At 40.1% G+C, this 25,999-nt stretch overlaps 2 protein-coding genes across 3 annotated transcripts; one reads left to right on the top strand and one right to left on the bottom strand.

Annotated features, from left to right (window-relative positions):
• Nucleotides 1–1,329: 1,329 nt before the first annotated feature.
• Nucleotides 1,330–12,627, top strand: cfap92 (cilia and flagella associated protein 92 (putative)). Of its 2 annotated transcripts, XM_084348177.1 has the most exons (16): nucleotides 1,330–1,554; nucleotides 2,306–2,560; nucleotides 3,116–3,315; nucleotides 3,516–3,738; nucleotides 3,846–3,965; nucleotides 4,102–4,227; nucleotides 5,838–6,022; nucleotides 6,166–7,007; nucleotides 7,128–7,322; nucleotides 7,482–7,737; nucleotides 7,814–7,978; nucleotides 8,993–9,181; nucleotides 9,444–9,594; nucleotides 10,448–10,662; nucleotides 11,961–12,118; nucleotides 12,215–12,627. In XM_084348177.1, exons 2-16 carry the CDS (start codon nucleotides 2,314–2,316, stop codon nucleotides 12,399–12,401), a joined length of 3,459 nt encoding a protein of 1,152 aa, XP_084204303.1. In that variant the 5' UTR covers nucleotides 1,330–1,554; nucleotides 2,306–2,313; the 3' UTR covers nucleotides 12,402–12,627. The 2 variants fall into 2 exon arrangements, with proteins under 2 accessions (XP_084204303.1, XP_084204304.1); XM_084348178.1 differs by lacking the exon at nucleotides 4,102–4,227.
• acad9 (acyl-CoA dehydrogenase family, member 9) lies at nucleotides 12,541–25,487 on the bottom strand. The gene is made up of 18 exons (XM_084348179.1): nucleotides 25,234–25,487; nucleotides 23,227–23,320; nucleotides 22,963–23,064; nucleotides 20,919–21,025; nucleotides 20,665–20,765; nucleotides 20,046–20,124; nucleotides 19,801–19,972; nucleotides 19,621–19,694; nucleotides 19,464–19,539; nucleotides 19,293–19,363; nucleotides 19,076–19,195; nucleotides 18,858–18,986; nucleotides 17,564–17,643; nucleotides 16,969–17,095; nucleotides 16,807–16,884; nucleotides 15,292–15,420; nucleotides 13,083–13,155; nucleotides 12,541–12,789 (listed from the first exon to the last, which is right to left on the bottom strand). The coding sequence occupies exons 1-18, from the start codon at nucleotides 25,414–25,416 to the stop codon at nucleotides 12,689–12,691; spliced, it is 1,896 nt and encodes a 631-aa protein (XP_084204305.1). The 5' UTR covers nucleotides 25,417–25,487; the 3' UTR covers nucleotides 12,541–12,688.
• Nucleotides 25,488–25,999: the final 512 nt, after the last annotated feature.

Genomic DNA, 25,999 nt, shown 5'->3' on the forward strand with positions numbered 1-25,999 from the left:
ATTACACATATTCATTTCTGTTTAGGCATTTACCTATATTAAGTATTGGCCCTTTAAACCCTCCATAAAGAGGAGGGTTTAAAGGGCCAAAACTAGATATATAGTCTAAATACATCAGTAATTATATAATCAATAATTATATAATTAAATGTTTATTCATGTATGAAAGCATTTGATTGTATAATTTAGTATGTATGTATTAAATATTATTATATAGGCTATTTAGTTTCGGCCCTAAAGGTGTAACTGATGGATGGAGCATTCCATCTCCCCCTAATATTGCATTCATTCATAATAATGCTGTCGTTCGAATCATCTGCCCCTCAAGTGATTGCCATTTTGTTGTAGTTAATGTTGCTATTGCTAGCAAGCTAATGTTAACATTACTAACACTATAGCTAGTGTTAGTAATGTACATTACTAACAACTAAACTAAACTAAACTTAACTTAACATTAGTATGCCATGCACATCCTGTAGAGATAATCAATTTTAAAGTTTTCTCTACAAACTGGAAACCACCAAGACTGTTAGTGCTGACGAGACATGGATACCACCTGACACCGATGGCTTTATACTATTGACTGACACGTGTTGTTAGAAGCTGGAACAGTCAGAATTATTACACAAACGTAAACAAAACAATCATTTTGGACCTGACAAACATTGTAAAATTACTAATTCATAAAAAAGAAAAGAGATACTTTTATCTTGCACCTTTTTACAAGCTCTGTAGATGTACTCTTTTTAAAAATGATTTGTTGACATAAAAATGTGATCAGTATGACCTTTAAAACCCTCCATACAGAGCTACACCCATCCTGCTCTGCTTCACTGGCTCCATGATGATAACTTCTACATATTATTTATTGTTTAGTCCAATATATGTGAGGTAGCTTATTGTTTTCCCTTTATGTTCAACATTCCATTAGGTTGGCTGGTCTAATTTAATAGCCTACTTTAAATCCATAATTATTTAGGTCTATGTGTAAGCATAGGTGGTGGATAATCAAGATGTGTATAACGTGATCTAACACTGTAGTTCTTAACTCGCTGTGTAGGCCACGGCTCATCGGCTCTATGCTGCTGTATACTGTAAATAGCTTAATCGTGTGTTTTCTTGTTGGTATTTTTTATACTCCAACAGTAAACTCTTGTGGCTTCGTCAGTGCTGCCGTTACACATGTAAGTTAGTAAATCTTCTTGAACTGAACCATAAAGACATCAAATCCACCTTCTGTCTCACACAGTACAGATTCCGATAGTCGCAACCGCACGCGGGCAGCTACGCACCTCACTTCCGTCACTACAGGGGTTGTCATGGCGACGCGTGGCCCCAATCATAGCTCGGTTGAAGGTCAGTTTGAGTGACAGGCCGACCCCCCTCAGCGCTTCACTCGGCACCGAACGTCATGTTTTAAGAAGTTAAATGAGTTTGAGTAAGTTAGATTCGTCGACACAGCCTGTAGCTACTTCACCATCAACTCTTCAAGAACACCTTAAACGTCTGTGCTCAGACTTGTCACTCTTCATGTCCGGACCAGGAGGAGCTGAGGTGAGTGCATAAGGAAAATCAAGTCGTGAGTTATTTTATATATATTAAATTATTAGGCTGTTAGTAAAGCTAAAAGGCAAAGCTTTCAGAGACAGTGCACTGCTTTTCTTGTTTTATTTCGTTACGTTTCCATAATGTGCTAACACCGCCAGACAGCAGCTCAATTAAAAACTGCTGTTATGAGTTTCATTTGAAGCTCACTATACAACTGAATCCTCATACGCTTCTATGAAAATTCCATTTTGCATATTGATATTGGTGTAATGAAGGTATTTCAATTAGGCTAGTGTACGTTTTTTAAAAACTCATTAAAATCCCCTTAATCCATGCAAAAAGCCTATTCCAATTTACTCTATTCATTTATTTAGCATATCCATTTCCCCATTCATCAGGCCTACTGTTGATTATCTCTAGCTAATGTGTGTATAATAATAGGAAAATAGTCATTAAAATATACCTAATTTGTTAACTAATTGCTTTCAAAATTAAGGTTTAAGTTGGATACATTTTTTATTTTTAAAAGACAAATTAATGTATCTCTAGCTACCATTTGGTGTGTTTCCAGGGGTAATCTAAGGATTAATTAGGCCTATTTGAACAGATTGTTGTTTCATTGTGGTTATAGGACATGTCAAATATTAAACCTTTTTTTTTTTTGAGTGTGATGAACTGTTTCCTGACAATGAGCTCTTAAGTTTAGGGCACAGATATGAAATATTGTCCTTTTTTCGTTTCCTTTCAATCCCTACAGTGTGTTTCATGGAAAATATTCCAGTGGAATCAGACTCCATGGCGAACATGCCAGAGATGGGTAAATCACAGTCAGACTGTGATGATGGAGAAGTTACACATAAAAGACAGGAAGACGTCCTTGAGAATGATTTCTTGTCCATAGAACATGGTGTGGAAAATAGGTCAGGGTCGACTGAGGATGTTACAACAGACTCAGATGACAGATCCTATTACGTCACATGGACAGTTTTCATTGCTCTAGCTGTCCCCAGAGGTAAGTTTGCTACACAGAACATACAAACAATTAACTCTAAATGCTGTATCGTAGGCAACTGGACTTGTTTCAGTTTCTTGAAGACGTTTCACCTCTCTCTGAGCCCTGGGCTTACCTAGCCCTAGCAACCCACAGGAAGTCCAGTTGGGTCAACAACCCACAAGTGGCCCTAACGGCTCTGAAACTCAGAGCTCTCACGTGTCCTTACAGAGTTGTTAAGGACACGCAGCTGCAAACTCCCCTCCAGTTAGTTAGAACTGAAGAAGCCTCTTGGATGAGAGGTAAAACGTCTTCAAGAAACTGAAACAAGTCGAGTTGACTACGATACAGCACGTAGATTTACCATGACCTGGATGACTGAGAACCTTCATCAACAAATGATTAACACAAGCACCACAGGGACATTGAAAACTTCTTTAACTGGAAGTCAGAAGGATGAGTTACTGAGGGAATATTATGCTGAAATGTACTACAAATCAACATATAATGTAAGAAAGAAACATGACAGATCCACTCTATTCTTGATCCCATTTATAAACATGTGTCTGTTTTTAGGGAAAGAAGTGGATTTCCCTGAAGTTCCTGCAAAGACTAAGAAAACAAATAAAGATCCATCTACTGTTTTGGGCACAGCCTATAAATGTCAAAGCTGTTATCATATTGAATACAAATTGCCAGGTGACACAAAGCCAGTCAACACGGACCTAGTAGTGTTTGGGCCTGCGGCAAAAATGTACAGAGAAGATGAGTTCAAGGTAACTGTGACCTGATGCAAGTGTGTCCCCTTAATGAACAATTCATGAACGTCCTGAATGATCAACAATAAAGCAGCTGTATTGCCTAGAGTTACAGTAAATGATCCATCACCGTGTAGTGGTTGTTATATTGTCATCATAGGAATGATGAGTGATAAGTGGCTCTAATGTAAACAAAAATGTGTGACTTTTTGTAACAGATTCTGAGAACATGGCATGAAGGAGATCGCACATGGGTTGGTTGGACCCAGAATTTTAACATCAGAGTCAACAGGGACATGTTGATCAGTTTACTTCCTAATTATAAGATCAAGCTCCAGATATGGAACAGTAAAGAAAAACTGTCCAGCCAGGCCCGCTATGAAAGACTTAAAACCTTCAGACTGCCACAGGATCAGCCTGAAGACGCAACAGACATGTGTGGTGAGCATCAGTTTAAACTTGCCTCAAAATTACCTAAAATTATACATATTGTGTGTAGCCTGTTTTTATATAATATTATGTAATGGAAATAATATCTTTTCTCTAAGGTGGTATCAAGATTATGGTAAACCACCTGAGAACCTTATGTGAACGGAAGACAAACACATCCAGAAAGCACAAAAGGGATATACTGCTTAATTCTGATTCAGAGGTGGGCTCCAAAACAGGTAAATCTCCAATTTTGCCTGATTAATTATGGAATCATAATGGTGTCTAATTACATATCTTGCCTAACATCATGCTACAGTAATATACTTTCATGTTAGCTATGATAAATATATCTTTTTAAAACTTTTTATACAGAAAATAGCTTGGCTCCTCTTACCAAAACAGGATTTCAGAACCCCTCAATGGGTGCTTTCGATCTTGAGGATATCACAAAAAATGGCACTGCCTTAGTTGAAATCAGTTCCATTTGCTTGTTGGCAGGTAAGTCAACATTTATCAGTTTTTCCCAGACTTGAACGCTTTAACACAAAGCAATGTCTTCTTTTGATGTCTTGTCATCAGTTGTACATATCTCCTGTTATGTACAGTTCAACCACAAGCTCACTGTTGTCTTTATTCTATTTTTAGGGGCCTTAAGAGGTAAAACTATCCAGTAACTCATTTGAAGAAAGACAAAGATAAGACATAAGTCTGAAAAAAATAAACATTATTATATGTGTAGCAAAATGTAGTATATGTGTGACTTGTGTGGGTTTTTTTTTTTTTTTTTTTTTTTTTTTTTAGATATAACTTGTTTTATTAAACTAATTAAACTACAAATTGGGGAACAAGTGTATACAGCGATGCTATCAGCTCTGTGAGGCTGTACCACTACAGTAGTGCTTTATGTTAAATGCTAATATCAGTATATGTCAACATACAATAACAATGTTAACAAATGTATACCAGGTTCATCATCTTAGTTTCTCATAATAGCATGCTAATACTGCTAAATAGAACAAAAAACAAAGTACAGTAGCTTGAGTCCAGATGTTTTGAACCCACCACATATATATGTATATACTGTATATATATATATATATATATATACACACGTATATATACAGATATATAGATATAGATAGATAGATAGATAGATAGATAGATAGATAGATAGATATTGTAATTTGGCAGCACATGGCAGGATATAAACTTGAAATAAAGTGTAAAACTAAAAGAAAGTGAATGAGAAAAAAACAAGAATTCAATTTAAAAAATGGAAAAGAAAAGACGGGGAGAGAAACAAAAAGGTTAGATGTGGGTTAGAGTTTTTGGTAGAGAGAAAGATTCCTTAAGGTCTTGGAAAGAACGGAGGCCTTGTTGGTTGGAAATGTCCGTAAGAACATAAATATTCAAAAGAAAATGATTGTTCCAAATAGGGGGCAAGTTGTGAAACTTACATGTGAATTGTAAGTATTCTTCTGCCTGGTACAATACAGACAGGGAATTTGATATAACAGATCCAATATGTGTTTGTGTTATCTTGATCTTCACACCACAAAATGGCAGATGATTGAAGTGAATCGGATTGAAATCTGATTGACATAAAGCATTTCATAAGACGTTTGCCATTTCTTGAGAATGTTTTGTGCATCTTCAACCCTGACACTTCGTCGAAAACAACAATGTTCACATAATGGCCTTTCTATTGCATATGGGTTGCTGATATCATCTTCAGGCTGATGGAAAAGCCATTAGTTTTGCAAGTAGTTAGTCATAAACCAAATATAAACCGCAATCAATCATGTGGAGAATATTAATATCTGTACTAAATTTCATGGCAATCCCAATTGAGACATTTCACGCACAAATAAAAATGTCAGTAGCACTAGAGGAAAAGTAATGAGACCACCAAAGTCATTAAGTCATTAGGATCCATCCTCTAGTGACTTTGATTACTCCTGCGAAATTCATTGATATCTATCCGAGATATTTCAGTCTCGACCAAGGTGGTGGATCATACTGCCATCCGTGGTCCAACTCTAGGACTTATTTCAGACACTATGTTAACCATGAAAGAAAATACTATGCAGTCTGTTATTTTTCCCCAGGTGAGACCTCATTGAGTGAATGCTTCCCAGTCTTTTCATCTGGTCTATTTGAGGTCATGTGCAACATCTCTCTGGACAGACCCTTAATGTCTGACCAACTGAAGGCTGAACTCAATCCACTGGTCATTACAGTTCTGTCAGCTACCTCAATGCCTTCATCCCCGGTCTCTTATCACATCCTACAGGTGGGACTTATAATATGGTTTGTACTGTACATGTGCCTGTTGAATACATTCTCCATTTACTATTTTGTTTTTCATGAGTTGATTACATTTTATTTACAAGCCTTGAGCAGTGAGCTATGATATTAAAATGTTTGTTTTCCCAGGAAAAATGTGTGCCTGTATATTGCCAGTACAGGTTCCAAAACTTGAGCATGCACAGGACAAACGATCACAAGCATGGCACCAACATCCACTTTAAAGATGTGAATGTGATCCTGACTGGCTTGATGAATCCTGAAGAGCTCAGAGAGTTCCTCTCCGGTCCACCTCTGGAGATAGAAGTTCATGATCGTGACAGGAAGTTGGAAGAAACAGTAAAATCTCCAGCAATGTTTGGCACAGGGTCAGATCATGACATCCCTCGTAGTGCAGCAGCAGGACAACAGAAGACAGCCATCATTCACTCCTATGGTATTGCAAGCCTGAACCTCTCTGAGCTGCTGCTCGGGAAGAAAAGCCTAAAGATGAATTTACCAATCAAATGCTGCTCTCCACCTCCACTGCTGGACAGGGAGCGAAGTGCATTGAAGAATAAGATGACACACACAGCAGCTAGCAGGGAGCCCATGCCACAAGGCCATTACTTTGATGCCAATTCTCAACTCAAAGTCGAGGTTGAGATAGCTTGTTCCCTTAAGAATGTAGTCTGTGATGGTCTGTTTGGGCGCATCATCTACTTCTTTGATTACAACAACTTCTCTGTGATGACCAAGCTGAGGTCAGAGATCCTCAGAATCAATGCATCAGCTTTCCATCTGGGCTCACGCTCACTGGAAAATGTAGAGAAAGCCCTATCGAATTATATAATGAATTTCAAGCACGATGAGAGCAAGGATCTGGACTTTGTTTCAGGATTCCACGTGTTAGAGAAGAAGACACACATCTTTGTTCTGGAAGGGCTGAAACACAAAGCAGTGAAGAGACTTTGGGAGGCTGTTCCTATGAAGTAAGACCATGAACACTGTCTTGCTGTAACAACCTGTGCTAACAGTTCTTACTGTGTAGCTGTGCTGTCGACGTGTTAAAATTCCATTGGAAATGCTGCAGTCTGTGTGATGTTTTGCAGGCTAAGTGGGAGTAAGGAGGAGCAGGTGGTAGTCCTCTACAACTCAAACCTGGGTTTCTTCAAGCGCATCTATGACTCATTAGACGTGGGCCTGAGACCTATCCAGTTATCTGAGTCACTAGAGTCCATCATGAGGCAGCCTGTGGTCTACATTCGAGGCATGGTCCCTCAGCCCTGCTTCCAAGCTTTGTCAAGGTACCCATATAGTGAGATTACAGTGACCTGAAAGCAGGGCTGCCCAAAGTGGGGAGTTTACAGCAGCTTGTTGTTACATTATTGTGTCAAAATAACCCAGTAGTAGTTCACCATGGTAACTATCCATTCATTTCTGAGAAGTACTTGTATTTTGCCCAGGTTAAGACAGCTTTGTGAAGTAAGGCAACTCCAAGATGTGGTGCAGTACAACCTCTTCCCATCAGCTGACATGATTCTCAGCATGAGCAGGGTATATGGCACATATGCTGAACAGCAGGAGCAAAAAGTCAGAGCAGACACCGAAGTGGACGAGCCCTCTTTGCCTGTCCAGATGAGAAGACATGCACTGCTCAACACACACAACAGAGAGTACACGAAGCAGTCGCAGCTCAAACAGTGCAAGGACTTTATTCAGGTCTGTGGGCTTAAATTATCCTGAGTAGAATCTGTCTTATTAACAGAGCCACTCATATGTTGGAAATATTTTCCAGGAGAATATTAAAATGGTGCAGAAGGAAAGTGAGCAGTTACAGAAGCCAGAGGCTGCTGTGTTAAGAATGGAACAGTCTGCAGCCAGACCAGCCCACAACTACAGCATCCAGACCTTCAACTCAAAGGAGGAAGCCAAGGAGCTGCTGCGCAAAGAGATGGCCCAGGTTTGAAGGATGTAATGTATGGGGTGCACCTTAATATGTACTTAACTAAATGCAACAGCATCAGTAAGCAACTAACTGGACTCAGCTGAAGACAGAATTTGCACCGAACATCAGGGCAGTGTGAATGTTGATACATTCACTTCCTGAGGTACAGTCGATGCTGATGCTGTGATGTGATTACCTAGCTTGGAAAAAGTGAATGAACTACATAGACACTGACTATGAATCTCAAGTAGATGAAATGAGTCAGATCAGCAAAGTGATTAATCATTTACACCTTAAGTTCATACCCTTTAATTCTAACTTTGCCAGACTAATCAATATTTAATACCAATAATGGATCAAATGATTTGCAGTGATGGTGTTGCATGCGACTGCTCAAGAGCCAGACATTTCCCTCAAGAGTTGGCCAAGAGCCAAAGAGATCGACTTGCAGTAGCCTAATCCAAATCACCGGAAGCCCTAAGATTCTGAATTGATTTGAAAAGACGTTATTTGAAAATAGAATAATAATAATAATAAAAGCTGAAAGCATTAGTGCACATCTCATCTGAAGTGGGTGCACAGTGAGGTTGTAAATAACGTCTTGGACTTGGATTACACAGAATGAGCTTTTTTTTGGTTGGTTTTTAAAACAAATCCCAACCTACTTCAGCTGTTTAGGAAAATGCTGCGACACTGTTTTGCTGTGAATCTCCAGAAATGTTTTGTTTACACCAAAGTTTCACACAAAATTCCATCAGTTCAGGGATGAGTAGGTAATGACTTACTTTTCATTTTTGAGTGAACTGTTCCTTTAATCAAGTTTTAAGAGCCTACTAACACAGTAGATGCTTGTCCCAGACAGAAACGGATGGAAACCTGCTTAATGTAGGGACAAATACATCCTCAGACCTAAACCTGTCTACATAATGAAGTGGTTAAAGGACTAGGCTGGTATTATTTCATGCTGGGACACAGAAAGAAAGTGTCTCTTGAAGATCGATTCAAATGTATTGTGCTTTATAACTTCAGGTGCCTGGTTGGAGGTTCACCTACAGTCAGCAGTATCACAGTGCTACAGTGGAGCTGGGAGACGTGACTTCCAAACATGATTCCAGCACCACTGCTGCCTCTACGGTTTGGTTCACGAGTATGAGCAGCGACAAGCCCAAAGTGCACCCTAAACACCCAGATGAGGCTCGTGTGGAGGAACTCAGGAAGGTGATGTCACTCTTCATCTTCCAGCAGTGTGGGGTTTCACAGGAATAGGAATGCTCAGTTTATTGGCATTCCCATGAATCTTAGCACAGGGATAGCATGTTTATAGCTGTTTACTTACTAGATCCTCTTTCTCTATGAGCCAGTAGTGTATAATATGACATGACTAATAATATTAACCTTGCTGTTCCTTCATGAGGTATCCAGTAACAGGCTGTGTATCTGAGGGTGAGATTGGTACTATTACTGTTCACTTTGCTTCCAGCCATGGAGAGAGAACATCCTACATGCCAACATATTGAAGCCCACTGTTCCAAGGGACGTATGGGCCTGGAGCCAGCGTGATGAGGACTTTCAGCTCTATAGCAAACCTGCCCATTTCTTCAGCCCACTTCCTGTCACCATTCACCTGGCTGGTAGGCCTTTCTACCATGAAACACTTTAAATAGCAAAAAGTGTTCATGTACAGTTGAATTTTTGTTGTATGATAGTCTAGTTTTCTTTTCCTGTAAGTACCTGGCCACATGTTAACATCCAGGTGTCTCACTGAGATATTCCCCTTGAAGCAATCTAAGACATGACCTGTATGTCAGAATCAAAGACTTGGTTGGGTTGAAAAAAGGTCATTTCAGCTTACCTGCTTCTGTCGTCACAAACACGGCTGGAGATATCCTGATGTCTCGTGAAAATATTCAGTGGTTCCGTCTGAACAGGGGTCTGTCACTTGGCAGCTGTCTCAGCCATGTTATGATTAGTTCATTGCCATTTTTGTTGATCCTACTGCTTGGAATTTATTGGCACCTTGTTAAAACTTTGCTTTGTTTAATGATAAAATGATACAAACATGGGAAGACAGAGCTATGAGAGACTGGGCTGTAGCATCCAATAATGCTCTCAGTTTAACAGTCTGGGAGTATCCAAGAATGGATTTTTTCCTATAGCTGTCTGGGCGGTGAGCTTTTTCTCAGTATTAAGGGCCAACATTGATATGTTTTGATTGAAGCCCCAGATGGTGTCTGTTTGAGCCAGTATCAGCGTTTGCTGTTGAGTAAAGCACTCCCACACCACACTGGAGAGCAGATTTGGTCAGGGAGGAACCTCAGTGATATCAGTGATCTGTACATGTCTGTCCTGTTGTGTTTGTCTAACCAGCCGCTGAAGTAAAATCAATGTCTCACCTGTTTAGCTGATCAGTTATGTGAAAAGTAAAGCATGAAATCTACAGGTTTTTAATCCACAACGTTACATGGGTGTGCTGTTGATCCTCAGGAGAGCGTCTGCAGCAGGAGCAGCTCGAGGCAGCCAGAGCTCAGTACAGTCGCTGGCAGAAGAAGCTGCTTCCTGGCGGCAGCACCAACCCACCAAGCAACGGCCGCTTGCCAGAGTTCAAGTGTCACATGGGAAGAAACTCGGAGAGAACTCAGGACATATTGAAAGATGAGCCTCAGAAGTATTCACTGAGGAAACCAGGCATGATGCTCAAGGTACGGTATTTGGACAGAGCTCATTTATTGATGCTGTGACTCATGTTATTATTTTGAAATCTGTGGGTTATCCAACATTGCCCAAGATAAATTCAGGAAGAAGGTGGGACTCAAACAAACAAAACAAGAATCACTTGTTGTCTCGATGAATTCTGACAAATTTCTTTTACAGGTAATGAACTGACACATTACATAATGCAGTCATCTGTCACAGCATCTGCTTTCACTTTTTCTTGAATTCAGAGCCAAAGGATGACACTTTGTTGATCCAGAGGCCATGTGGAATTCTGTTCTGTCTTCTGTACTCTGATAGTGTCATGGCATGCCTCATAAGCCTGTTTCTAGCTCCTTGAGATCTTCCATCTGTTTGTGAAGGGATACCAGCAAGGAGACATTTCACCTGTTTGAATGAGGCAGTTAAAACTTGCTGTGAATAATAAAATGTGCTTTAATTCTTGGTATGTGTAGGAAAAATCTCCAGAGCTCACTTTTGTGAGTTCAAATCTCGGAACAAGAAATATAAAGATTGTTGGCAAACAGTTGCTTATTTAAACATTCACTTGGGGTCATGCTTGTATTGAATGTAGGCATAATATTAAGCTCTGTGTTTGGTCTGCACCAAATCCTGAGGGAAATATCTCCTCAGCTGCTAAGTGTTCCACTATGTTTACCTGTTAGTCTCTAACTGTGGCAGTCTGCTGTTTGGTGCTGAGCAGGTAGTGTACAGGTTTTTTTAGAGCTTTTTCACTGAAAACAGCTGCCTACTGCAGCTGAAAAGGATACTGTGAAAACCAAAATAGTAAAGTTGTGCATCAGTCAGCTAAACAATGAGCTCAACCTCACTGTAAAACTCTGCAGGTTCATCATCACTGCCTTAGACCCACATTGTCACACTGTCTGTTTGCTTCAGTTCACTGTTTGTGTGTTTGTATGTTTTTTTCAGTTTCAAGTTATTATGAAGATGAGAGAAAATTCCTCATTGAAAAGATCAGCGTAAAGCTGGATTGTTTTTTGTTACTTTTTTAAAGTGTGTCAGTTTTTATATATTTTTTAAAAATTCCAATAAGAAACCAGTCAGTGGAGGAAACCTTTATGATCTGCATGTGTACATGAAATTAAGTAATTTTCTTTCTTTCTTAAAATGTATTGTATGTATATACTGTATATCAATACAGTCTATTAAAAGGGGTTGTACTCTTAATGCTGCTTGATATTAAAGATGACTTTTCATGTTCCAGTTGCAGCTGACTGTATTAAACTTCGGTTTGTGAGCAGTTTTCTTTCTTTGTCTCTCACAGCCTTTGCCCCAACTGTCTGTGATGATCCTGAGTGACAACAAAGCAGAGGAGAAGAAGAGTGTGGCTCTGGCTCCAGGCCCCTGTATGAACTGCAGCTTCAGCAGCAAAAACAACTCCATCGCTAGACACGTCTCTCCGTACAACAAGTACCACTACATGTCAGTTGAAGTTATGCATCTTTATTTAAAAACAAACACTCAACAGAAACTAAAGAAAATAATTTAAAGTTTTTGTGTTGCTGTTGCTTCTTACAGTGGGTTCAGTAAGCAACATTCATTCCTGTACAAGCGGAGGGCCCTGCCTCTGACAGACCAGGAGAAGCGTATCTTCACATTTCAGAAGTATGAACCCTTCACGAAGACACAGACATCAGCTGTGGAGCCTTTCGGAAATGTTGTAGAAGCCAGAACCCACAAAAACTCTACCTTGTATATCAAGTAGGCTCATAGTATTTTGCACAATTATTAATTAAAGCACTACATTTAATGAGCACTTCAGATAAAGTCGTGAGAAGAGAACAGTCATCACTCAAAGGTTTCTGGTGTAATCTCTGGAGCCATGGTTAATATAATACAGTAACTGAAATCGTAAAACTGTTAATTTATTAATCAAGTGTTCAAAAAATGTTAAGCAAAAGAAGTGTCAATAAAAGAGTAATGACGACTTATTGGGACTCCATATCGTCCAATCAGAATGGAGGAGACAGTATTACAGTCACATGGGAGAGCTCAGAATGTTCTTTCTAGAGGGTGAGAGCAGATGTAGGCTCTGTTCTCCAAGACCTCCCTGGCGATCTTCTTGATGTTGGCATCGTTGTTCTCGGGAGAGTCTGGAACGGATTGAGACGAGAATCACAAAACAAGCCACTCTCATTTGTTAAATACAAAACACAACACTCCCATCCGTCTGGATCATGTCACCGGATAACTCTGGATTACATATAGGCCATTAAAAAAACGCGCAGTGTGTGAAAATGAAAAGCAGCAGGGGGTTTGAGTGTTGGTATGTGGGCTTTGGTGGGGAAATTCCGCAACACATGCAAGTCTTTTGTACTGGAGATGCAGTGAAAAGAAAAAAAAAGGCGACGGGCTGTTCTCAATTAGCATTTTGTGTTGTACTTACGCTTTTGCAACTGAGTCATCAAGTAGTTGTTCTTGAAGAAAGCGTCACTGCAGAATGTGTTTGCGAGCAGCACCTAGAAAAATCAACAACACTTATTCATCAAACCTGCAGAATGAATCCAACTGGAAGGCACAGAAGAAAACTCAATTTGATGCAGGAGGCAGTTAAGAGCCCAAAATGTCAGAATGTAATCAAATGTGAACGGAGAGAATTACAAACATTTGTTGGATAAGTTTTCCTTTGCAACACAACTGGAACAATATGCACCAATCTGATCAAAAACCACCATTTAATATTTGATCTGATTAATTCTTTTTTACACACCACAGGAAACAAACATGAACACATTTGCCTTTACAATGAAAGTGTAACCAAAGTGGATGAAAGCTTCATGATTGGAGTCAGACTTGCTTTTAAAATAATTCAGAAATGGGTTTGAATCTCTTGTTACTTTGTGATCCTCAGGCGAAAACATTTCAGACTTAAAAGACACAAGTGACCATCTCTGGCCTGGAATTTAGTTTGAAAGGATCTCTACAGTCTGTGTGTGTTTTACATGAAATACAAAGGTGGGTCACTGCATGTTTGCTGACATTTCTGCCTGCAGCTACAGTGGAGAGGAATACTGTAGGAGAAGCAGAGGGCTGCCCATCTGAAACACTAAAGAGGATAATACAAAGCATGCACCGTCTTTTTGTAATGTCTCTGTTTGCTCTAAATCACTGATTCTGGGTACACACTGGACAATCCTATAGTTAGTGTTTATACTCCGTTATCCTGTGTCCTTCTCCACCTCCATCTGCTCTGATAAAAAAACTAAAAACATGACAAAAACCTTCAGCTGCTGCTGTTAAGATAATGTGTGTTTATTAAAGCCTGATGCCTTAACCAGTCTTGATTAAGACACAACCTTCTTTCAGGATAATTATACTGGGTTCAAATAGAATGATTATGACAGCAAAGTGTGACTGCAGTGCATGTTCAAACTACATGTAAAGGAGGAATGATCCAACCAAGAAACACAAATCAAAAAGTGGTGGGTGGGAGGTGCATATTATGATTATTATGCCAAATGGAGATTTCCAGCATTGGTGTGTGGTCGGGCTTGGTAAATAGTGACAAATGGGCAAACGTATGTGTCTGTGGAGAGCAAACGACTACAGAAAGCTTAATGACAGACCTAACTAATCCATCACAGATTGTATGATTCTTCCACATCTGCTCTAACTCTAAAGCAAGGAATCACACATGTACAAAGTTATAGGTCGGTCACTGAAGCCCTGGTAAAAAAAAAACAACCTGAAACATCAACCAACAAAAGCAATACATCTAACTGTTTCTCCTTAAAATAACAGCTTCAAAATCATTTAGAAGGTACACTGATTTGTTATATAAGAATGGTGCATCTGCCCTTCCCTGAATGCCTGTTCTTGCATTATGTAACTTGGGTGATCTCCCACAAGAAGTGCATAATGCTTTACGGCACTAAGCCACACAAGCCACCAAGCATGCGAGTGTTTTATGGAGAGGTTTCCTGTTGGACAGATAGCTTTACTTGTTGATAAGGAAACCGCTAACTGCTCGGAATCAGGCTCAGCAACATCTAAAGACATCATGATAGAGGCGAAGAGACCAAAGAGGACGTTAATGGAGGAACTAACAAGAGAAAAAGAGACAGGGACCAAGCAGGAGGCAAGAGAACATCTCAGCCGGCTTTTAGTCGTTCACAAGTGATTTGCAACATAAGACTTCCTGTTGGACTACTAAATAATATTAGCTGGCTTACTGTGTCTTGTACTGTTGCGCTCGTGTGTGCAAAGTTGTCTACACACGATCATAAGGAATGTTATAATAACAAATGCCTGTGTACTGCTGTCCATATTTAAAACAGTGGCGTATGAGTGAATTGCAATCCAAAAATTCAAGACCATTTAAAAAATAATATTTAAACAAATAATTCAATGTATAAAGTTACATAGTGTGTAATGAACAGTGTTAAAAACAACACCACTGACTGATGGATGACCTATGCCGAGCAGTCAGTTTGAAATGGTGTTAATAAAGAGGATCTGTGTGTACCAATCAGAAAACCCCCTACCTCCTCTCCTCTTTGCCTCAACTGCTTTGGTGTGTTGTTCACTGTTCATTTTTTATATCTGGCCTATAATGGTTAATACCAGACTCTAAGCAGACTGTGCCGTCTTCTCACCTCGTGGTCGTGGTTTCTGAGGCCGATGCTGATGGAGCGGCTGGCTCTGGACAGGACAGCTGTCATGGCGTAGAGGTTGATCATCACATCTGCTACTCTCTTCAGGATGAGCTGTTCATCTACTATAGTCTGACAACATCAGTGGATAAAAAACAAAAACACTCCAGTCATCGATCTTTTCCAACTTCAGAAAGTTGTTTCTACTGAAGCAGTGTTTCTGTTATGCAGTGGGGGGAAAACAAACTCAACAACACTCAAAAACAAAACTGTCATTTTGTCATTTATCAGAAATGACATGACATGAAATGTAATCAAAAATGTGTTTTAGCTGATCTGCATTTGATGCATTTTGGTAGGTGGTACCAAAAAGAGTCTCACTCAACTGCTGCTTAGGGAACAGTTTGGATTTTGCTCTTGTGTTGTGATTAATTACTTCCTGTGTTTGGAGAATTTCTGAGAGAGTGAGCACACAGATATGTCTGGCTTAATATGTGATACCTGTGGTGTCTAAGTTTGTGGGAAATGGATGCTGTTCTTTTGGCAGGTCCACATTTTTCTCAGGCTTTCGATCAAAGCGGACTTCTCAGTGGGAGGGGTTTCGGATATGTCCCGTGTCAAAATATACAATTGCGAAGTAGATAAAAAAAAGTGTGTTCTCTCTAACCATGCATAAATATGGTGACATTTAGGAGAGATGTGCACTGCTGTGATGAGCCACACAGTGACTGACCAATATACATTTACTAGTTTTTTGTTTTTCTTCTCTGATGCACAAAACCATTATTGGAACATAAAAAAAGGGCCTATTCAAATACTGAGATTTTACAGGATGATCTGTTAATCAATTGTTGCATTCATTGAGCCAATGCTTAAGCAGCAGCAGTTTGTGCACTGTTGTTTTTCTCAAGGGCTCTTCAACATGTGGACAGGAACAACCAGACCTACAATTAATGGCCAATCTGCTCTACCACTGCTGCATCTAGTTAGTCCATCTTTCTTAATAACTGTGTCCCAATTTCCTAAAAATATCCTTGTGTTACTTTCATGATAAAAAAGGAACAATACTCAAGAGAACATTAAACTTAAGAGGGCTTTTTTTCTTTGATTCAAGCTGTTTGAACTTAATTGTTCAAGGTCTTTACTCTTCAGCAGCTGAAGACTGCAATGTGATGAAAGTCCTCTGAGGACACTTCTCATGCATTGGATCAAAATGGAGGCAAATGATACAGGAAGTGGGGATTTGGAAAGCTGACCAGTTTCCAAGAGCTTTATAGCTTCTTTGGGAAAGCTTTGATTACAAAAGCACAGTCACGGAAGAAAAGAGAACACAGCAGCTGTTTTACAGACGAACAGCACCTCTGAAACACTGATTGGAAGATGTGAAGAGATCCCTGCTGACGTTAAGAAACAACTCATACAGTCAGATGTTTAAGAGAAAGTACAATTTTGCTCAAAGAAGTTCAAACAGGAAAATCCGACAGCTGTTTTTCCAGTGTGTAATCACTCCAATGTTACCTTTCCGTATCTGTACAGCAGGCTCTCCACAGTCGATCCCACAAGGCCGACGTTCTGTTCAAACTTCTTTGCACTTTCCTGTAAACGGAAAACTCCTGAGCTCTTGGAATACAACAAATACATCTAAAGCCTGCAAGGAAATGTATCCTTTAAGATTCTTACTGCCAAACTGGGATGCACCACTCCATCTTTTCCCGTCAGACCGAAGTCCACTGAACCTCCCAATGAGCTCTTCAGCTTCTTGCCCACCATGCTGAAAACCATGCCTACATTTCCTTTCTTCATCTCCCTGCAGGCAGAGAACAGGGAAGACTGAAAGACTAAAGGCCCTTCTGGAGGTTTTAACATATCAGACAACCTTGTGATGGTATTTCAGGGAAGACTATTTACTCACTCAAAATGCTACTAGCGTTTAACCAAAGGTAACTTAAAGGTAAAGGTAACATAGTGGAGCATTCAGGAGCTGAAGAGCCAGGTATTTTTCTCTGTGGTTGTTGGAGACCAAAACAGAATTAAAGTGATAACTATAGGGCTTTGATCAGGTGGCTAGAAACTCACCTCCAATTAAATGCTAATGTTGAACAAGCTGTTAAAATTTAATATATCAACCTTTTTCAGATTAATTCTGCTTTACACAAAATAATACACTAACCAAAATCACATCATATCAATATGATATGAATTTATTTCCCAGCTTATATTAAAAATGAACTGAGAGGTTCCACACAATGCCACGCTACAACCTTCATGTTCTTACTTTATTTTCCCTGTGAGGACTTTTCCAGCATACTGCATTCCAGTGAGAGCGACGTACATCCTCAGGATTTCATTGGTGCCCTGTAAATAGACAACAGAATTAGACCAGGCCATGAAGAACGCAACATAATGTGTGTGGGTGGGGGTGAACTGTGGTACAGTAAGGCACCGCATTACAATTTTATATTTGCCAATGCCACATTTTTCTGTCAACAGAAGCATAACAGGGTCTTTAAACATTTAAAAAATATTTAATGTGTGAAATTTAAATGTTCTTTAAAACTAGGATTTTGGTTATGACTTATTCTTATAATGTGACACAAACAGAGGAACTTATGCTGATGAGCTGCAGGTCTGCTCAGTTCATTTATCCCACTAAAGAGAATCCTTCATAATAAACTATGGCACTAAATGAATGTGTCACATGTGCCCCCTGGTGGCTGTTTACAGAGTAGATCATCTGAACCAACCAACTATAATATATGGTGTTTTAAAGGCTTACTCCACCTATTTTACCCATCAAAGTGTGCTTACAGGTCTACAGAGTACTACTGCGTATGTGAAAAAAGTAATATAAGGTACATAAAGTTACATGCAGCTTCCTCTGGAGCCACAAAAGGCTTTATACTACTTTTTCACATATGCAGCAGTACTCCCCAACACCTGTAAACACACTTTGATGTGTGAAAGGGTGGTACCCTTTAATCCAGGATTTTACAAATACTGGACTCCAAATTAATTTGATAAATTAAGTAACTAGTTACATTGCAGATTACATGCTGCATTCAGAGCCAAAGTAGCATATTTTTTAATCAATGTATCCCACAGTTTGAGTGCAACACCACTGTTCTAAATACAAATCCCAGGATCTGTAACAATCTGTCAGACATCATGTAGGTGCCAACGTCAAACAAAACTCATGATGTCTTAACAATGTTATGACTTGAAAACTTGCATCTCTCTCTTCACTGTGATCCTCCCTCTCACTGAAGTTACATAGTGCAGAAACAAAGTGATAGGGAGCCAGAGGGGCTGAGACAGAGACACCATTTACTCTATTACAAGACATTGTACCATCAAAGTGATCTTGAAGCTGATATTTTGAGGTAAAATAGTTACATAATAATGCTTTAAGTGCACTCAACATCAGATACTTTAATACTTTTACTCAAGTACAAATTCTATGGCTGACTTTCACTTTGACTAAAGTAATATTTTAACATGATATCTTAACTTTGACTCAGGTATGACTTTGGGGTACTTTTTACAACATTGTTGAATAATTATAAGAGCACCTCAAAGATGGGCAGGATGCGACAGTCTCTGACATAGCGCTCATAGGGGTAGTCCTTTGTATAACCCAGACCTCCGAGCACCTGAAGAGCCTCACTGACACAGATCCAGCCTCCCTCTGAGCTGAACACCTGAACACAAGATGAGGAAAACATGTTATGAGACATTTTGCTTTCTACTGGTTTTATATGAACAACATTTAAAGACAAGGCTTTCTAACCTTGACCATGGCAGCCTCTAGAGAACAGTCTGGAAGCCCCGGTCTGTCCATCATCCCTGCTGTCAGGTACGCCATGCTTTCCATCACAAAGGCATTAAGAGCCATCATTGCAAACTTCTCCTACAGTAGCAGGGCAAAAACACACACCTTATTCACTTCTGACCACACTGAGGAGGGCTCATTATTCATACTCCAGCTAGAGAAAAGTCAACTGTACCTGAATCATACCGAATTCAGCCAGACTTCTGTTAAACTGCTTTCTGGTTGCAGCGTACTCTGAGGTCAGTCCTAAAGAAAACCAGGCGGAGAAGATCATGTCAGACTGAAGACATCTCATAATCTCACACATGTAGGCTCTTAATTAGTCAATATTTTTAATTTTTTTTACCAATCAGTTTTTTAATCATTCCAGCCGAAGAACTGCCCATACTGAACCTCCCTGAGTTTAGGATGTTCATGGCAACCTATCCAACACAGAGCAAATGTTTGGTTCCAGTTTAACATAATCTTACAGATATGTTCTTGTACAAAAGGATAAAGCTTACCTTGAATCCACCACCAACTTCTCCTACTACATTCTCCACTGGCACCGGGACATTGTCAAAGGACACTTCACAGGCTGAACAAATCAAAAAATGTAATTACAAACGACATGAGCAGGGACTGACTGTACCGAGACTGCACCCAAGTGTTCATCCTTTTATCCAAACGTATGAGAGACTTACTGTTGGAGCCCCGGATGCCCAGTTTGTCCTCAGCCTTGCCGCTGGTGATGCCCCCGAAAGCCCTTTCCACGATAAAAGCAGTGATCTTATCTTTCTTCACACCATCTACATCCACCTCGGTGCGGGCAAACACTGTCATAATATCTGCCATGCCTCCGTTTGAAATCCAGATCTGAAAATACAAATAGAATTTAAGGTGTAAACTTGAAGCCCAGAGTGAAAATTTGCAAACTTGATCCTCTCACCTTTGAGCCGCTGAGCAGGTACTGTTTACCATCTTCTGACAGGGTTGCACGGGTCTGAATGGAGGCTGCATCACTTCCACTGAAATGATCAATCAAGTGTCGGTGAAGCTAATTTAACCTTACACTGAGACACAAAGTAAAATTGGTCTTCATATCGCTTCTACTGTCCAACCAACAGTCAAAAACCCAGAGACTCTTTACTTAGTCATTAACTGTCAGTGTTTAGTAGAAGCACCTTTGGCAACAGTTCAGGCAGAACTGGCAGATAGAGGGTTAATCTTGGATCCTCTGTATGTTTACATGAAATTTAATGTGCTATTTTGTTTCTGTCTGAATACTGAGGCTAGCAGTTTACTTTCCCTGGTGGATGTTTCTCTGGTGGCTCATTCAATAAGCTGACGCAAAGGTGCAGGACGAAAAATGTTGACGATTTAGCAGGAATGCTAATTGCTGTTAAGATTGTGCATTGTGTAGCAGGCTGCTTTCAAGGTCAGTGTGACCGTCTGCTCTGCCTATGATAGAACACTTGATGTCACTGTTAAATGCAAGATTTGCGGTATAGAAAAAAGGTCGGCAACAGCATAGATGAAAGGAAGTGGTGTCGGTTCAGCGTCTTTACCTTCCAGGCTCTGTCAGACAGAAAGCTGCGATGTGTTCTCCTGCAGCCAGTTTGGGCAGATACTTCTGCTTCTGGGCTTCATTCCCTGCTATAAGAATCCCCTGAAACACCAAACAGCTGTTAGCAAATTACACAGCAGAACCCATTTACAACCTCGTTCACTGTTAGGATACTAATAACCCCTTTTCCTCCAGTTTCTCCACATTCCAGATATACAGATGATGAGACAAATAATGAGTTTAGTGTATTTTTACCTTCAGTCCAATGGCTTGATGTGCAGCCAGTGTTACAGCTATAGAGCCATCTAATGAGATGATCTCTGCCAGTCGTGCATACATGGTGTTGGACAATCCGAGACCCCCTGCGATGAGGAAAAAAAGATACTATCTTCAGCTTGAGCGTGTGAGACATTGTGGGACTATTCTTGTATTTCTAACTCGCATTGGCATGAGAGAGAAATAGCTGTGTTGCCATTTCAAACTCAGAGTTGTGTTTAACTGTAGTGATGTATGGTCAACCTGTTTGTTTTGAGACACATGTACTGCAGGCAACACATGAGGACTTGAAGCTTAATATACACACTACACAGCCCACAATTAGAGAACAAACTGCCTAAAGTAAACATGTGTATGGATTGGCACACATCATCACCAGGCACCACTAGTAAACAGCCGATCACCAAAGAGTGGGTAATCATGTCCAAACACAGGGGAGACACAGTGCATGTTGTGATCCTAGATAATATAGGCTAATCTAAATATTCATGCTGCCATCAGGAGGAATTGTAATCAGTTTGATCGTCTCGTTACAATGAAAGGTTCTGCTGGGACACCTTGGTTCCTGGCAATCATGTGGACGCCACTTGACACACACCACTCATGGAAACAATCCAAAGGATCCACTACAAACGTCCCCGTGACAGACACCACATGACACCCCCGATGGTCTGATGACCTGCCTTGACAGGTCAGAGCTGTCTTAGTAGCACAAGGGGAACCTACACAATATTGTGCATGTTCTGTTTATGAGTTCGTCTAGTTGCCTTTTCACTAGAAATTGAGTGTAATTGTTCTTTCTGTACACTTTTTTAAAAGTTATGGTAACGTATTCTGAGTGTAATTTATTTACCATAAACACTACACACAGTAAACACAGTTAATGACAGATTTGATTTCTAGCATTTTTTTCTCCTTCATATTTCTATAGATATCACAATAATATCGTTATCATGGAGTTATTATTCATGGAGTTTAGAATGAGTGGGTAATAGCTAACATTACATGCATGTTTTACAATTTAAGGTATGTTGATGTTTTTCTAAAAAAAGTATTTTGTGATGTGTAAATGTCCATTAAGTACATACTTAAGTTCAAACTTACAAAGTGCAGCTCCAGGGCTTCATTCATAAACCTTGCGTACGCACAATAAAAAGGCTTGAAATGTGCTTATGCCACTTTCTAAGCATTAATAGGGATTTTTAATACTTGGAGTGCAGTCACTAAACGTGGAAATGTGTGTGAAATTACTGAAACTTTGACCGATGTGTATGTACATTTTTAAGGCAAGGGGAATTGGTGACACTGATGGTGAGGTGGTGAATAGAAGCCTGATTGTACAAATGAAATGTGAAAGGCCTTAGTCTACACATAATGATGCAGCTCACACTTCAGATGCATAAAAGACAAAAACCAACATCAAATTCACCACTAATGCACCAGAGAGGACTGGACTGCTGAGTGGACGGTTTGGTAACAGATGACCTTAGTTTTCATTTTGTTATTGTGGGTAAAACCGCTGCAGTGAACAAGACACTTTGCGGCGCACAGAGCATTCAGTCTGATTGCTGTAAACATATAAATACTGTGGTGCCACTCATGCAAGATGTCCTCGCACTGCTGAAGGACAACTTGAATGAAAGAATTAATGTGTTTTATAACCTCCACCTCACCTACAACAACCATTCAAAAAAACAGAGCATCGTCTTCGTCTTCCTCTCAGTCGTGACCATGATTTACTGTATTGATCAGTTGCTCATTTCCATACAATAACATTCATAAGGCACTTTGCATTGACCATTTATGGTTGAATGTAGGAGTGGAGAGGGCAGGTAAAGGGCTGATCCATGTGTGCACATTGCCAAGCTGATTTGGGATTTTTAAAAGAAATTATGCACTGTTGGTTGTACGCCAGGTTTTATGAATGAGAATATTTTTTATATAACTTTATGTACGCAAAGATTTGGTGAGGATTCTCTTTTTAGAGTTTTATAAATGAGGCCCCTGGTCACAATCATCTTACCGTACTCCTCAGGGACCATGATTCCAAACAGCCCGAGCTCCTTCAGCCCATTCAAAGTCTCTGGAGGGATTTTAGCTTCTCGGTCAATCTTCGCAGAGTCAACTGAAATGACAATCAAAAACAAAACAGGCATTGTCAACTCATCCAACTGTTGGGAGGAAACAAATTACAAGATCATAGTTCACACATATTAATGAATGCTACAAGTTGCTGCTAGCATTTATTTATTCCTAAAAATCACGTTCATCAAAACTCTTCCCTCACCTTCCTCATTGAAGAATCTTTCCACCGGTGCAACAAGCTGGTTGATCTCCTCTGCTTCTTCATTTCCAATTTCTGGATAAGGGAACACCTCAGCCTGCAGGACAGACATTCACCTTCTTTTGTTTTTTGAATAATTAAATAACCACCACCACCACAAGTGCCCACCGTCTCAGTTCAGATGTTACAACTACATGCACATTCCATTATAATAAGCCAAAAGAAATAATATATTTCAATTAACTAAATATCAATTATCAAAAAAGTTATTTCTCAAGCAAACTCATGTCATGGTTCTTCTCATATGTTGGGTTTTGTTGCTTTTCCTCTTAATTATTTCCAAATATAATAACTGAATTTATTTTTTAAATTATTGAAAGTTTTGGACTCATGGTTTGACAATACAAACATTGTGAAAGTATTGATATTTTCTGCCATTTTACCAACCAAACAATGAATCAAGTGATTAGCCTACTTAAGAAAATAATGACATAACTCATAGAAATCAATTTGCTGTAGATGAGCTCAATTTCAATGTGCTGCAAGTACTTCTAATACTTGCAGCACATTTTCCTGATTATACTTATATACTTTTACTTAAGTTATGTTTACAATGCAAGACTTCAGTCCTAGTTAGTTACAGTCTTGGGCTGAGCAATATGACCTTACAATAATTCTGCAATTTTTTTAGGCTATACACAATATACTTTTCGATATTTTAGAAATGTTCTGACTGGGCGACAAAAGGGTTATGGTAAGGCTTATGTTGGGGTCAGGTTATGTTCAGGCTGATGTTGGGGTCAGGTTATGTTCAGGCTGATGTTGGGGTCAGGTTATGTTCAGGCTGATGTTGGGGTCAGGTTATGTTCAGGCTGATGTTGGGGTCAGGTTATGTTAAGGCTGATGTTGGGGTCAGGTTATGTTCAGGCTGATGTTGGGGTCAGGTTATGTTCAGGCTAATGTTGGAGTCAGGTCATGCTAAGGCTCATGTTGGAGTCAGGTCATGCTAAGGCTCATGTTGGAGCCAGGTCATGCTAAGGCTGATGTTGGAGTCAGGTCATACCTAGGCTGATGTTGGAGGCAGGTTATGTTAAGGCTGATGTTGGAGGCAGGTTATGTTAAGGCTGATGTTGGGGTCAGGTTATGTTCAGGCTAATGTTGGGGTCAGGTTCTGTTAAGGCTGATGTTGGAGGCAGGTCATGCTAAGGCTGATGTTGGAGTCAGGTCATGCTAAGGCTGACGTTGGGGTCAGGTAATGTTAAGGCTGATGTTGGGGTCAGGTAATGTTCAGGCTAATGTTGGGGTCAGGTTCTGTTAAGGCTGATGTTGGAGGCAGGTCATGCTAAGGCTGATGTTGGAGTCAGGTCATGCTAAGGCTGACGTTGGGGTCAGGTTATGTTAAGGCTGATGTTGGGGTCAGGTTATGTTCAGGCTAATGTTGGGGTCAGGTTCTGTTAAGGCTGATGTTGGGGTCAGGTTCTGTTAAGGCTGATGTTGGGGTCAGGTCATGCTAAGGCTGATGTTGGAGTCAGGTCATGCTAAGGCTGATGTTGGAGTCAGGTCATGGTAAGGCTAATGTTGGAGTCAGGTCATGCTAAGGCTGATGTTGGATGCAGGTCATGCTAAGGCTGATGTTGGGGTCAGGTTATGTTCAGGCTGACGTTGGTGTCAGGTTATGTTAAGTCTGACGTTGGAGTCAGGTCATGTTAAGGAATACTAAGGCCAGCAAAATTGTCGTGGTGGGATCTCCACAGGAGTCGGGCCCGTGGTGGTCATGGCCCCGAGGAGCCGTGGTGGGCATCCCTTATTTTCATTTCTGAAAGGTGGCAACCCTAGGTGAGGCATCTCAGAAGACGACTGGTCGGTGTTAGGACTATGGTAAGTTCACGTGAGGCGAAACATATCGACAGGTATTCGACACAACTAAATAAAAAGGAAGCTCCAAAGCTTCATAAGGCTCCAGTTACACATTAGCAAGATATAGCTCCACTCATGTTTCAGTTACGTTACCTTGTTCACCTGACCGAGGAACAAATCCTTGGCATAAGCGAGGTTTCGTGAATGAGTTTTAATGGTCCTCCTCTGCTGGAGATGAAGCGCTTGTTTCCCAGCATGTCTCACGTTACAGGCGAGCAGCCGCTGTCCGAACTGAACAGACTTAGACAAACTGACTAGTCTATTTACATTCATCATTTCTGTGGCATAGACCTCTGTGTATGTCCAGTCCCCCTACTATATACAACTACAGCCAGGATACCTTTCACCCCTTTCTGTCGCATGCTGATGACGTAAACAGATGGTTAGATAATACCTTCAAAGACCTTCGGAAATAGTAGTTTTTACGACGGAATAAAGATTTCTCTCTCTCTATTTTTTTAACGAGTTATTAATTGAACTTTACAGATAATTTTTGACTAACCACCCCCTGCACGGCGTCCATTTTAAGCATATGGTCTTAAGAATGAATGTTTTGTGAGTTATATCCTTGCAGTCTTTAAAGTAAACACCCGGAGAATAAGAAGAGCTACATCAGAATGCTGTTTGTCAACCTCAACTCAGCATTCATCACAATCCCACCCATGAAGCTGACTGGAAAACCTGTTAGGTTTGACTGGGCCTGACTCCAACACTCTGCAACTGGATGTTAGACTATGTATGTATGTATGTATGTATTTGAATAGGTCATGCTTCATACTTTGTATGAGGCTCTAAAGCTATTAGCTTTGCCTTCCAAATTATCTCCACACTGCCAAAGAAAAAATATTGTGTTGGGGAA

This window comes from Pagrus pagrus (assembly GCF_965226575.1).
Source record: "Pagrus pagrus genome assembly, chromosome: 3".
NCBI lineage: Eukaryota > Metazoa > Chordata > Actinopteri > Spariformes > Sparidae > Pagrus > Pagrus pagrus.